Source organism: Palaemon carinicauda, chromosome 3 (assembly GCF_036898095.1).
Source record: "Palaemon carinicauda isolate YSFRI2023 chromosome 3, ASM3689809v2, whole genome shotgun sequence".
NCBI lineage: Eukaryota > Metazoa > Arthropoda > Malacostraca > Decapoda > Palaemonidae > Palaemon > Palaemon carinicauda.
In genome coordinates, this window is record NC_090727.1 from 132346520 (window position 1) to 132362516 (window position 15997).

The 15997-nt window shown below is 37.2% G+C and overlaps 1 protein-coding gene across 3 annotated transcripts in view; it reads left to right on the forward strand.

Moving 5' to 3' along the window:
- Nucleotides 1-4900: 4900 nt before the first annotated feature.
- Nucleotides 4901-15997, forward strand: part of Tfb1 (transcription factor B1) — a 69139-nt gene continuing 58042 nt past the window's right edge. Inside the window, exon 1 of one of the 3 annotated variants that reach the window (XM_068370671.1) lies at nt 4901-4974. In XM_068370671.1, the coding sequence (XP_068226772.1) occupies nt 4946-4974 (29 nt within the window). In that variant the 5' untranslated portion in view covers nt 4901-4945. Of the gene's footprint in view, nt 4975-9495; nt 9635-15997 lie in introns of those variants that run through there. The other 2 variants (XM_068370672.1, XM_068370670.1) reach the window with 2 other exon arrangements.

Consider the following 15997-nt stretch of genomic DNA (forward strand, 5'->3'; position numbering starts at 1 on the left):
TGACAGAGTACTGCAAACTCACATGTGCATATTTGTTTATCTTTTATTTTTTATACATAATCACTCCCTCTTTCTTCTTCTGTGTATTTATGCACATACAGTACACAAACGCACATCTCATATATATATATATATATATATATATATATATATATATATATATATATATATATATATATATATATATATATATATATATATATATATATATATATACTTGCACACATACACAAACACACACCTATGTATAAGTATGTAACGTTTATATATACAAAAAATCAAATTAAGAATGAATTTTTATGAAAGCCATTATATTGTGTGTGTATGTATGTATGTATTTGTGTTAATATATTTAAACTAATCAATCATGATTCACTCCTGATTTCAAGACATTTAACCATTTACCTGCAATGAAGTCAACTGTCGAACCCTATACAAAAAAAGACATGAAGGTGGTTAAGATATTTTCAGCTCGGCCGCTGATCATATGTATTATATGGTCAGTCTCTTTAGGGTATTGTATTGTCCATTACCTTCCCCATTCATGAGTGACATTTGAATTATTATGGGAGGTAGGGGGAAGGGAAGCTGCAGCAGTTGCGCTGTGAAGTAAAAAATAGAAGGGATCACAGGTAGAGCTTACGGTTAAAAAATGGTTGAAGCTCGGGGGGCCGAAGATGCGTTAGGTAGTGTGACGGGCCGAGAGAAGGTTGTGACTCAAAGGCAAGTTGAAAACAACTGAGTGACTTTATTATAGAACACTCTCCTTTATATACAAAAGTTCAAGGCAACAAGATTTTTCATGTTGAAAAAACAAACAATGTTACAGAGGAGAAACAAGACATGTTTTTTTTTCAGGTTCTTTTTAGTGCGAGGGGAGAGCGAAGATACAAGCACAAAATGAACTATGTACGAACGTGCAGTACAGTAGACTCACGGTTCAGATAGCTGGGCCGTGGGTCGCCTTGCCTTTTTTTGAACAATGCCTTCGGTGCGGTGCGTGAAGTACACAGACTTTTCTCCATAAATATTCATTTGATTGTCTAAATCTGTTTTATTTGGGATCAGAGACAGCAGTTAGATTGTTCTTTCCACGCAGAAGCCCAAAAACTATAGTAACTTTGTCAAGAGAGTGTCTTAGATCTAAAGATATTTCAATGTCTTGAATGGTGGAATCCCGGTGAAATTAGCGATACATACAATAATTGTGAACTTTATTGTCTTTTCAGTTCCTTTCTAGTGTATATTATCGCAATATTCCGTATACCTTAATTGTAAAAGGTAATATATCACATATTAAAAAGTGCAATTTTCTCTTTTTTAGTAAGGGTGGACAATTTCTCCCTTATATACTATATATATATATATATATATATATATATATATATATATATATATATATATATATATATATATGTGTATATATATATATATATATATATATATATATATATATATATATATTTATATATGTATGTATATATATATATATATATATATATATATATATATATATATATATATATATATATATATATATATAATGCCTTCTTTCAAGCTTTCAAGCCTTTACTTTTCGAAAATCCTACTTCGGCTGGTTCCAGTGGTTACCGGTTACAAATGAATATGTCAAGGTTCTCCTGCTCTATAGTACTTATAGTTATAGTCGCCTCTCAGGATAGAACTATAAACAGGCTCAAGGTTAGCCGTCCCATCCCAAAATGATTGCCAGGAACCCCGAGACATTATAAACATCAGAAAGACTGAAGATCAAGGTATACTGTATGTAGGCCTTGCTGAAGATATTTAGGCTTTCAAGAAGTCGAAGACTCTTGTAGTCTAAGTTTTTCTGTGACAGATTTAATAATTAGCACGGGAAAAGCTTTGTAACTATAAATACCTACAAATATATGCGACAAACAGAATCTATAGGTCAAAGAGTCTTCGTGTGTGATAGAACCAGGAAAACAGCCTTTATTATTATTATTATTATTATTATTATTATTGTTGTTGTTGTTGTTGTTGTTATAAGATAAGCTACAACCCTAGTTTGAAAAGCTGGATGCAATAAGCTCAAGGGCTCCAACAGGGAAAATAGCTTTATAAGGAAAGGAAATAGATAAACTACAAGTAATGTAAAGTAAATAGTAAAGCAAGGTAAAGTAACATATGACGAAGAGGATCTGCATGATGAAGAAAATTCACACTTCTCCTCCTTCCATGATTGTGAATTTTTGAACCTGGTGAACGATGAGACGTTACATATCGTTGTGTATCGAAAAGAGCGAGGAGACCATGTACGATGCATCACTAATTCACATATGCTCGTCATGATTGAGGTTACTGTTATGATTGGTATTCCATACGGTGGAAGGTAGAATTACATACTGTTGATGTCAATGCCATTTCGTCTGTTACCTTCGAGGGTTTGGTGTTTTTTCGTAGCTATACGTGTAGTAAGCTTAACAATAGTAACAAGTTGTAGAATATTTCGTAGTTTTGCGTGCAGTAAGCTTAACAATAGTAATAAGTTGTAGAATATTTCGTAGTTTTACGTGCAGTAAGCTTAACAATAGTAATAAGTTGTAAAATATTTCGTAGTTTTACGTGTAATAAGCTTAACGATGATAATAAGTTGTAGAATATTTCGTAGTTTTACGTGTAATAAGCTTAACGATGATAATAAGTTGTAGAATATTTCGTAGTTTTACGTGTAATAAGCTTAACGATGATAATAAGTTGTAGAATATTTCGTAGTTTTACGTGTAGTAAGCTTAATAATGGTAATAAGTTGTAGAATAATTATCGTTTATTTCCTTAAAAATTTAAAGCTAAATCGATAGTGAAATAAAAAAGTCCCCTCGAAATATTAGAAACTATTAGAACCTAAATATACGTCTACTGCAGTCTCTAGAGCCTTTAAATATGCGGCCCCAAGACTATACAATAGGCTCCCAGGAGACTTCCGAATAATTGAAGATATAAAAGCTTTCAAGAGGAAACTGAAGTCTTTCTTATTTTGCGAGAGTTTTGACATTGACGATCAAACGTAATTATTATTATTATTATTATTATTACTTGCTAAGCTACAACCTTAGTTGGAAAAGCAGGATGCTATTAGCCCAGGGGACCCAACAGGGAAAATAGCTCAGTGAAGGAAACAAGGAAATATAGATTATTTTAAGAATAGCAACAGCATTAAAATAAATATTTCCTATATAAACTATAAGAATTATAACAAAACAAGAAAGAGAGAAATTAGATAGAATAGTGTGCCGGAGTGTACCCTCAAGCAAGAGAACTCTAAGCGAACAATACGCATTGTGAAATGTTAAATGCTCCCGAATGAACATCATAAAACAACCGTGGAGGTCCTGTAGAGAGTAGGATTCCCCTGCTGTACGGGAGCAGATAAGCAGCCCTTTAAGTAAAAGTAAAATAAATAATGACTAATTAGTATCATTAGGTTAATAAAGTTATCATATCACAATTTTGATACTAGGAAACAATCTCAATGCATCACGAAAGGCCTATGAATTGCCAGGTAGCAACCCCCATCTCCCCAACCCCCGAGAATTTTTGGAAAAAAATTTCAATGCACCACGAAAGGCCTAGAAGTTACCAGGTAGCAACCTCCCCATCTCCCCAACCCCCGAGAATTTTGTTTTCCCGTCACTACCTCTGCCAAGGTCTATAGGCTATAGCTCACCCAGGGTCACCCTCTGCCTCATTGTCTGGCCGTCGCCGTCCCGAATCCCGACCGCGGTCTCAGTCTCTCAGACTCTCAGTCATCTCCCAGACTCCGGCCGTTCCAGATCGATCGGTGGTGCAGGTGTGAATCACTGAGCCTCCCACGTGGTTCTCGAGGGTGGTGTTTTTCATCCCATTATTTGCGCTCTTTGAAACGAGTGTCTTTAAACACGCGGTTCAATTATTTGTCACGGTGTAGTATTTAACCGTACGTTGTATATCTTGCTATTTAACTATTAGTCATCTGGAAAAGAATGGCTCTGGAAGCTGTTTATTATTAATATAATTTTCAATTTAAAGCTATAATTAAAAAAAAAAAACGTGGGCAGACAATGGCTGCTTCATCTCGGTGAATTGTTGGGCTACCTAAAAATGGATAAACTTGGTTTATAGAAGAATACTACGTTGTAGAGTGACCTTATTGGGCATAGTACAAAGACAGTATCGTGAGATTTAAATCTACCCTGTGGTATTGTTAAAGGACGTTCACCCTCTTAAACGTAAGTGAAAGAGCAGGCAAGTGTAAGACGGCAGTGGGTAAAGGTGGGGGGGGGGGGGGGGGGGGGGGGGGGGGTTATTGAAACCGGTGAAATTGTGTTTTGTCGATATAAAATAAACGGAAAACCCAAATTATAAGGAAATGTGTTATGGGTTTCTGAAACATTGTTTATAACAACTTTTACTGATTTCGGTTAAATTTGTCATAAATTAATGAATATGTAGTTTCAACCGCGTGTGTGTCATCCATGACGTCATATGAAGGCTAACAGCTGATGATGTGAAATACTAATTTTCTTTCAAGTTATTCCCGACTTTGATAAGTTGAGGTGCAAGTTAACAGTGACTTCAGTTTTACCACCCCTTTAATAAAAAACCTTCCTTGTATATATATATATATATATATATATATATATATATATATATATATATATATATATACAGTATATAATATATATATATATATATATATATATATATATATATATATATATTATATACATATATTTATATATATGTGTATGTGTATATATATAAATTACGTGTATATATATATATATATATATATATATATATATATATATATATATATATATATATATATATATATATATATATATATATTCCTTTTTCAATCTTAGGAACATAGGACCACTCAATTAAGACCCACCCGGTTTCTACACTTCAACCAGTTACGATGCAACCTAAAAGGAAGAAAATGAAAATGTGAGTCTTTTAATGGTTTTTTAATTTTTGTTTCTTTCATTTTTTTGTTTTACCGTTATTATATTTATTGGCTTAAACTTTCGACATCCAGGTATGTTTATCTAGAACTAATGTAACCTGTTAATTTCTTGGCTATTCTTAATTTTTTTTTGTTATTGCTGGTTAGCTATTTGTTTGTTAAGTTTGTGTGGTTGTAATGTACATATATTTATTATTAATTATTATTATTACGTTAGAAAATTATTTTTTTTCTATTCCCCGCGAAGTATTATTGTTAAGCTCTGAAATATTTCATTATTTTTTTTTTTTACCCGAATGGAATTAAAATTTACTGCCCTTTTTCCTGTCTTCTCTCTCTCTCTCTCTCTCTCTCTCTCTCTCTCTCTCTCTCTCTCTCTCTCTCTCTCTCTCTCTCAGGGTGCATCTGAAAATATTTTGGCACCATTTGAATTTGTTTAATAATATTCGATTATCTTTTAATATTTAATAGTTGTTAAAATTTGATATTTTCCATCATTATCAGTATGATTTTTTAATTTTTCATCGTTACAACCATTAATACTACACAGTACTTTAGAAGTTTTATTCCAGCTCTGACCAAGTTGTGGAATGATCTTCCTAATCGGGTAGTTGAATCAGTAGATCCTCAAAAGTTCAAACTCGCAGCAAATATTTTTATGTTGAAAAGGCTTGCATAAGTCCTTTTATAGTTTATAAATTAAATATCTGTTTTAATGTTTTTAAGATATTTTTAATTTTCATTACTTCTTATCCCGTTAATTATTTCCTTATTTCTTTTCCTCACTGGGCTATTTTTCCCTGCTGGAGCCCTTGGGCTTATAACATCTTGCTTTTCTAACTAGGGTTGTAGCTTAGCTAGTAATAAAACTAATAACACAATGTCGTCATATTTTGCATTAATCAAAGCCAAACTTATCACGAATTAATTGTTCTGTTTTATCTTATCGTTTACGCTTTGTGTACCTTAGATACTAAGCAACAAGGTCCCCTTGAAAATAAAACTGAATAATAAAAATAATTTTGGATAAATTGTAACAAAGTTTCTAAAAAGTAACGCAATGTCTCTCTCTCTCTCTCTCTCTCTCTCTCTCTCTCTCTCTCTCTCTCTCTCTCTCTCTCTATATATATATATATATATATATATATATATATATATATATATGAGTGTGTGTATATGTACGTATATATATACATGTGTATATATATATATATATATATATATATATATATATATATATATATATATATATATATGCGTTTGCGTGGTAAAAATGCTCAATTTTCTTCGAAAACCGCCAGTGTCATATGCGTTCCATTTATTCTTAATTATTATTAATTAATTTTTATCTGGAAATGTTAATACTAATGATAATCATTAACCTTATCACCGCAAGTTCAGGAGATTGTGGGGGGGGGGGGATCTATCATTTTACAACTGCATTGAAAGGCAAAGAAGTAGACATCCCGAAGAAACTCTCTCCTTTGCTCTCTCTTTCATTGATTTTTTTTATTTCTTAGTAACATGTTTTGATGTGTATGAGGTGCGCTTGCGCACACATGTGACTTTCTCTTCAATCAGGGTTTAAACTTGAACGTGTAGCTATTACCTCAGATGCTGCTGCTTTTTACCCTAGATTATCTTAAAATTACCTTAGATGCTGATGCTTTTTACCCTAGATTATCTTAAAATTACCTTAGATGCTGATGCTTTTTACCCTAGATTACCTCAAAACTTTTTGAACTCCTTTGAATTTGATGCTATTAAAATTCAAATATACCTTAAAAGTTACCTTGAAACCGTGCAAATTACCTAAAACTAAGGTAATTACTTTAAAATTTTAAAGCGTGCATGTGACAGACTTGTATAAAGACGAGAGCTGACTTTAGGGATATGCGAATGTTGGTGTCGCATCTATGTAAGCTCAAATGTTTACAGTATATACGTGACTTTCTGCAAGCTCAAATGTTTACATTATATACGTGACTTTCTGCAAGCTCAAATGTTTACATTATATACGTGACTTTATGCAAGCTCAAATGTTTACAGTATATACGTGACTTTCTGCAAGCTCAAATGTTTACAGTATATACGTGACTTTCTGCAAGCTCAAATGTTTACAGTATATACGTGACTTTATGCAAGCTCAAATGTTTACAGTATATACGTGACTTTATGCAAGCTCAAATGTTTACAGTATATACGTGACTTTCTGCAAGCTCAAATGTTTACAGTATATACGTGACTTTCTGCGTACATTAAGCAGTGACCCCTAACAGTGGATGGCGTTAGAGGAATAAAAAAAAACTACAGTCCCTGTAGTATTCAACTGCCGAATCGCAAATGAAACCTCAATTAGCAATAGATAGTCCATATATCAGTAGCTTCATAAGCATTAGCACCTATTCAAACACTTTCAATACAGCAAGATATTGATGCTCTAGCTGTCTGATACGTCTCTCTCTCTCTCTCTCTCTCTCTCTCTCTCTCTCTCTCTCTCTCTCTCTCTCTCTCTCTCTCTCGTCTATCCAACCCCTTGAGGCCTGTCTCTCTGCCCACCTCCTTCCACCTCTGAATGCTCAAATATCCACCATCCTTTTGTCGTCCATTCTTCCTACATGGCCGAACCATTTCATAATCCTGTGATCTTTATTTTTATGTAAGCTAACATATTTATACCACGCATACTATAATCTTCAGATTTCAGATGTTTCATCCTATCAGAGATTCCACCAAATATACTACTAAAACATTTCAACAGCTCCTACATTCTTTTATTTTTCACTTGAAATTCATACTACACATTTACAAAAGAGAGTTGGCTCAGAAATCCCTTCATACAATCCCACGTTGGCTATCAAAGACAGGTAGTCTCTCTTCTCAATTCCTTGCCCTAATTCTTCTATATTACTTTGCATCTGTTCTGTGTCTCATTTGGCCATCATCTGTCATATTTGCTTAGGAATATATGTATGGATCAACCGAGTCTATTCTTCCACTAGACATATTAGCATTTCCTGTTGCAACTTTCTGGGTTCCTTGTTGAATAAACCCTCATAACCTTAGTAATGCTCACATTTACTTTCAATTTTTTTTTTTTTACCAGCTTTTACAGTTTCTCTTTATTTTTCCACAATCAGCACAGTATTATCTGCAAACATCTACCATTTCACATCCCACTCCAACCTCATTTTCTTATCTCACACTTTTCTCTGGCCCCTTTCCTCTTGGTAAGGGTAGAAGAAACTCTTTAGCTATAGTAAGCAGCTCTTTTAGGAGAAGGACACTCCAAAATCAAACCACTGGTCTCTAATCTTGGGTAGTGCCATAGCCTCTGTACCATGGCCTTCCACTGTCTTAGGTTAGAGTTCTCTTGTTTGATGGTACACTCGGGAACACTAATCTATCTTATTTCTCTTCCACTTGTTTTGTTAAAGTTTTCATAGTTCATATAGGAAATATTTATTTCAATGTTATTACTGTTCTTAGAATATTTTATTTTTCCTTGTTTCCTTTCCTCATGGGGTATTTTCCCTGTTGGAGCCCCTGGGCTTATAGCATCCTGCTTTTCCAACTAGGATTGTAGCTTAGCAAGTAATAATAATAACAATGACATCATTTCATCCATGAAAGATGTTGAACAGCCATGGAGACATTACATAACATTACCTGAAATCAGTCGCTCTCTTGCCACCATATTCTAACATACTATGGTAGCAATTGGAAACGCTCTTGTCTGACGACCTGTCTGGCTGGGGTTCGAAGCGCGACCAAGGTCGTTATAGTTTCTTGTATTGTCTGCAATCTCACCATCCTTCTGAGCTAAGGATCTGAGGTTCGGGGGACCCCATATGTATATATGCTAAGTCATCAGCGGCCATTGCCTTGCCCTCCCTGGTCCCAGTTTGATGGAGGAGGGGCTTGGGCGCTAATTATATGTATATAATGTCAGTCTCTAGTGTATTGTCACTATCTCTTGCCTCTGCCATTCATGAGTGATCTTTAAACCCTTTACATTGTCTCTACCTAGTGTGTGTTAATAAAATTGACCCTTTTTTTTATTCTAATATTCTATAATGTTCTAGGTATTATAGATATCTAGAAAGATATGTCAAGAAATGATTGAAAAAAGTCATAAATAAAATATTAAGTGGCCTTAATTATAATTTAGCGCACTCGGTTTCCAAGAGAATAATTTGAGTCTTTGGCTCGAAGAGTTGTAATACCCGGTTTGATGCATGTCTAACGTCTATTAGAATGCTATTTAATAATGAACAGTTTAAAATCCGTTAAGTGTTAAGTGTCCATGTCGCAATTAAGAATTCAGAGCAAAATTCTCCATTAAGAAACGTTTATTGGGATGGTTTGATAACGCATCAAAACAGTTTCCGCAATGGATGGAAGGCAGTTGCCATAGATTTGCAATATCATTATACAAGTTAGACTGAACGTTGATAAATAAAACAATATAACGTTAAATTTCTTTTATAAATAGCAGCTGGCGTCTGATGTTACCATGGAAACGCCCCCATAGTTTCTTTCTTCTCCGCTAGATGTCTCTACATGTCCGACACATGTTTTGGTCTAGGCACCCCAGTGTTGCGCCAGACGTCAAAGCCAAAGTACGTCGAAATAGCATAGGTAATATCAATAAGATTTCGCTATTTTAAGTGATTATCACATATTAAATACATATTCCGAGGCTCTAAGCCACAGAAATTTAAGAGATTTCCTCTGGAATTGCCCTAGGAGGCTGATTGATCGTGTGTTTTGGCGGAAGAGGTCGTGTTCCTCTCTCCTTCCAATGAAGGACTAAAAAAAAACTTCCTACTCTCGTTGCTTAATTCCCCGTGGGGTATCTGGGTCACCTATCATTTCGTTTGATAACTGAGGCCCATCCTCCGGTTGCTACCAGTCCTCGCAGGGGTCACCGAGAAAGGTCAAGTCGGAGAATCTGCGGATGACATTTTTGCTGGCGGCCAATTGGGCAACAAAACATCGTCCTCATTATGGCGTTATCGAGAATTAAAATTCCCCATTAAGCCTTTTAACGCTTTCTCCACATTATTGTTGTTTATTGTTATATGTAAGGCAAGGGATTTTGCAAATACTTCACTGAAAATACATAAGATAACGTAACTAAGGCCTACTATGTAAGAGATGCCTAGGTGTATGTCAAATCAAAGGAAGTTAATTCGATATTAAGTTAATATATTACACGTATGGCAGAAGCAACCTCTACTTATCTATTGATGTCGTAATAGGCAGCTGAATATTATGTATAAACTAGTTTCTACCGAATTTTATGTATAGGCTTTGGCTATTCTGGGCTAGCCTAATTAACCCTGCTTGTATGCCCCCCCCATGAAAAATTTATCTTTGTGTTATTATTATTATTACAAGTTAGGTTATAATCGTAGTTGGAAAAGCAAGATGCTATAAGCCCAAGGACTCCAACAGGAAAAAGATAGCCCACTGAGGAAAAGAAGCAAGGAAATAAATAAACTACTAGAGAAGAATGAACAATTGAAATAGAATATTTCAAGAACAGTAACAACATTGAATTAGATGCTTCACATATAAACTATGAAAACTTTAGAAAACCAAGAGGACGAGAAATAGGATAGAATTGTGTGCCTGATTTTACCCTCAAGCAAGAGACCATGATACAGAGGCTTATGGCACTACCGAAGACTAGAAAACGATGGTTTGATTTTGGAGTGTTTTTCTCCTACCATAGTTAAAGAGTCTCTTCTACCCTTCCCGAGAAGAAAGTGACCACTGACTTGAGTGAAGAAGACTTGTTCGGTAACCTCGGTGTTTTTAGGTGTATGAGGATAGGAGTATGTGGAAAGAATAGGCCACACTATTTGGTCTATGTGTAGGCAAAGACAACATGAGCCATAACCAGAGACAGGGACTCTTGTCTTCTTGTTCTTGTTCTTGTTGTTGGGCGGAGGGATTCGCCTTTCCATCGGCACCTCCTCGGTTTTCTTCTTTATTCTAATTCTTTTATTTTCTTCTCTCTTTTTTTCCAAATTTGATAGATATATTCTTTTCTTTTCTCTATTCCTTCTTTCTTGAACAGCACGTGTCCTATTATCTTCTTCTTTACTAACTGCTTTATGGGCAGTCAAAGGACCCAATAACTCTAGCGGTAGTATCTCAACGGGTGGCTGAGGCCTTGGCCAGCCTACTACTACACCATTGCACCGTAACTTTCAAATACATGTTTGTTTTGAATCATACAATGATATTTGTTCCTTGAATTGCAATTGCCATTTAGTTACAGGCCTAGGTTGCAAAGATTACAGAGGTTTTAGGTTTTGCAAGAAAATATATTGGTTTTATTGGGGTAAATTGAAGAATATTTGAGTTATAATTATTACTACCTAAGCTACAACCCTAGTTGAAAAAGCAGGATGCCATAAGCCCAAGGGCTCCAATAGGGGGCATAGCACAGTGATAATGAAAGTACAGTAAGGAAACAGAATGAAGCCATATAATAGAAGATACCCTTTTATGATAGGAAAGCATTGTGTGGTATTTGGTGCTCTGGGTCATGCCTAGTTAGGGTTGCCAGTGCTCTAAGGGTCAAAGTCTCCTTGTCAATTTAAGACCTGGCATCCTAGGTTAGGTTGGGTTAGGATGTATCCCAGATGATATACAGTAGGTCAGTGGATATTCTTAGCAGTTGTTTAATGATTAAGCAATTAGTGTAGGTTACCAGTCTCAGGAAGTGGATGGATTACGAGGTGTTTTATTTTTATGCAGGTTTATATATCTTATTTTGCGCAAGTTAGCAAGAAGAGGAGCTTTTAGCACTTGTTGGAGAATTGGTAATGTTACTCCTCTATGTAAATGTGATTGTGGTAGCTCAAGTCCAACTGATTACTGCCCAGTTTTCATAACACCCATATTGTTTTTTAATGTTTTTTTGCAAAACGTCTTAACAGGTTTGCTGAAGGTAATCAACTGTTCCCTAGTTTGCAATTTGGCTTTCGTAAAGGCCTTGGAGCATGTGATGCCCTACTTACAATATCCAATGCTGTTCAGAAATCCCTTGATTGTGGTCAGGAAATTCATATGGTGGGCCTTGATTTTAGTGCTGCCTTGGACCATGTTAATTATGAACCGCAGTTGGAAGTGGGTGGGTCGTTTCTTATCATTGTTATTGAATTTTTAAGTAATAGATCGCAAAGAGTTGTTGTTGATGGGCACCATAGTGAGTATAGGAATGTGATATCGGGTGTTCCTCATGGTAGTGTTCTTAGCCCATTACTTTTCATACTATATACACATGACATGTGGTTTGGCCCAGAAAACAAGCTTGTTGCATGTGCAGATGATGCTACTTTCTTTGCATCAATTCCATGTAGATCTTGAGTTTCTGAATCCATTAATAGAGATCTAGCTAAAATTAGCACATGGTGCAAATTATGGGGCATGAAGTTGAATCCTAACAAAACTCAAAGTATGATTGTAAGTAGATCAAGGACAGTGGCTTTTCAACATCCAGATCAGCATTGATAATGTTCTTTAACTCTGTATGAATCTTTTAATATTTTAGGTGTGATTCTCAACATCATACTGTATTTACTTTTGAGAAACACACAAGTTCTGTGTCTTCTTTAATTGCACAAAAAATTGGCTTATTACGAAAGTATTTTAACCCTTTTACCCCTCAGGCTCTTTGGAAATTTCCAACCCTTAACCCCCAGGGGGTTATTTTTTTTCCCAGCACATTTTGCAGTATATTTTTTTTAAATTGCTCTAACAGCCTTAATTTTTGTCATAGAGAGGTCAGGTTGGTCTCATTCCCTTGGAAAATGCCTGAATTTTCAATATTAATCTTACCCGTTGATCATGTAGCTGTCAACTCTGTTGCCCGACAGAAATCTAAGGTCGGGATACGCCAGCGATCGCTATACAGGTAGGGGTGTACACAACAGCGCCATCTGTGAGCAGGTACTCAAGTACTTCTTGTCAACAAGAACTCAATTTTTCCTCTGTCGTGCCACCGGCAAGACCTACTAATACGCCGTCCCTAACTGGATTTGTTTTCACAACTTTTTGGTGAAGTACACTATTCCAGTTTTGAGCTTTCGCTATGCAGGGGTTTTATCTTCATTTCAAAACTTGAACTTGTTTTGGATAGATTAATTATGGTGACGAAGAGAGTATGGACTCTCTTTCACTTTTAAATGGCCGACCCTTCCCTTAGACGGAAGTGTTGGTGACGAAGAGAGTATAGACTCTCTTTCACTTTTTAATGACCGACCCTTCCCTTAGACGGAAGTGTGTTTAGGTTTTTGGTAATTTTGCTTAACTAAGTTATAGATTTATTTTATATCTCTCCGCCATTTATAGGCCTCTTCGATTAACTTTCCATTTAATATAAACTTATAAAAATTAATTTTTATGTTTGTTTATATGCGACCTTTACTAATAGTAGGCGGTCCTTACTTGGAACCGAAGTTAATTAACTTTGAGCCCGTCATATCGTATTTACCTTTTAAGAATTTATGCTATTTTTAATTTTAATGTTTTTGAAAGAATTTCTTTGATAGTCTCGTACTGTTTTCAAAGTTGAACTAACGTTTAGTTTAGTCTCCGCAGTTGTTGATGTTCAGAACGTTCAACATGCGCTCTATCGTTACGATAGAGAGAGAGTTTTTCACGGTTTCACGTTGCAGTAAGAGTAAACCGATTCTAGCGTTTCGTTCATTCTTTCTTAGCTTAAATGGTTTTAATTCTAATAAAGGAACTTTTTATTTGGGAAACCTTTCAGTTTTTTTCCTTTAACAAATAATATGTTTTAACGATATATAATTGGGCTCATCTCTCAGGTTCTAAGTCAAGAGAGAGAGAGAGAGAGATAGAGACGGAGGGAGAGAGAGGAGAATAAACGTTTCGTTCAAGCGGGAAACGTTGTTCTCGTTCTTTACTCTTCTCCCTAGTCGCTATAGGGGAAGAAGGTAAAACGTTTCTAGAGTTTTATTCTTGTTCCCAGGCTTTATGCGGTGAGAGATTTTAAACGTAGTTTATTTGATCTAGTGTTTAGTCTCTTTTCCAGCCACTGAATTCTTTATCTTTCATTATGTTTTTCTGTTACATTGTAAACTGTTTTCGCAATTACTACCTTTTAATGAAGGATAGGATTGCGTGTTTCAGGTACAAATCACTTAAAGTTTCGAGTTCAGTGAAATAAGTGCAAACAGAAAATCAAAAGTGATAAAGGGATTTGCGCAAAGTGTTACAGTGTTGCGTTCGAGGGTTCGTCTGTTCGTGCCAGTTGTTCACCTAGTCCGATACCTCTTACAAGCTCCCAAGCCCAGGGGAGAAGTACTGTAATGTCGAAGGACTTATGGGTTCCACAGGTCTTGATCGACGAACAGACGTTTCCCTCCGTGGTTTCGGGTGTATCTACACACGTTGCCGACGTGATCACCCCACCCACACAAAGACGAGAGAGCCCATTTATTCCTCGTCTGCGGAAGAGGTTTCTCGCAGAAACCATGGACCAAATCTTGCAGCTTTTAAGTGCAAGTCGGTCTCTTCCGCGCAAGTCCAAAGGCCTAGGTGTAGCCACTTGGTCAGTTCGGACTCGCTCCAGTCATCCGACGACTGCACACCTCCCAAGAGAGGCTAGGTGGTACCGCAACAGGCAGTAACTCCGTCTGTTGCCGCACCAGCTGTTTTAGACCCTCAGTCACAACGGACAGTAGCTCCGTTTGTTGCCGTCTTTCATAGACCCTAGTGGTCCATGCTGCAGACTATACAGTCTCAGCTTGCTCCTTCATGCAGGAGTATCGTGCTGGAAGGTTGACAATGCACCTGTTAATCTACAACCTGCCACGGTTGTGCGCTCAGCAGATACTGCGGCTGCCTGCTCCCACACTCCACCTGTGAGAGCTCCACCTCCGATGCGCAGTCCACCCTGCCATACGCATGTTCATGCTGCACCCTCCATTGACATGCGTGAGCTACCGCATCAGCAGTGGGAAGGTGCTGTAGAGCTGCCGTGTTTTGACACAATGCGGCATGCTCCGCAACCCATGCGGCATGCTCCGCATCCCATACGGCATGCACCGCAACCCACGGCAGTCCCTCCCACGCACCAACACTCCGCTTTTGTTGTTGCCAGCTCCCACACTCCGACTGCGGAGAAGGTTGACGATACACCCGTGGGCCTACACCTACCTCGGTTGTGCGCCCGGCATGGCTTCCTGCTCCCACACTCTTGTTGTGAGAGCTCCTCCACCCATGCACAGTCAACCCTGCCAGATGTATGATGACTCCCACAGACACACGGAGCACTCCTTTGCCGTGCGTGAACTACCACAAGCTGCCGTGTTTTGACACGGTGTGTCAGCCTCCGCAACACACTGTGGTTACCGCCACTCGCCCGCAGCAACTAGTCAGTCAGGAGTTGAGGCTTCCCCACACAACTTTGGTTGTTGCCAACTCACAGACTGTCAAACAGTTACATGACGTTGCCTTCTGGTCTGCTACTAATACACCAGTGCTGTATGTCCTCACGCTCCTGTTGTGGTTGACAGTTCAGTTTTTGACAGTTCACAGACTGTCAAGCAGTTTCATAACGTTGCCTTCTGGTCTGCTGCTTTTGCACCAGTGAAACCCTCACTGAGATAACCTAGCTTTTCTCGGACATGGTTCCGGTAGATGAGAAAGTGCTGTTCTCCCTCCTTCTGATATTCCCTTGAGGACTCTGTCATTTGGAGAGGAGCCTTAAGCTGCTTAGCCTCCTATGGACTTTAATTAAAGCATAACATGCTTCCAGGGAGGGTAAATGGTTCCGCTTCAGTCGCTAACTCAGTCTGTTGCCACACCTGCTCCCATAGACCTTGGGCTTTGTTGCAAGACATGCAGTCCAAGCTTAGTCCTTGATAGAGGATTTTTTACGGAGAAGAACCTTCTTGCCAACGACCTTCCTACCGGTTGGTTGTACGCCCTGTTGACGCTGAGGTATCCTACTCACGT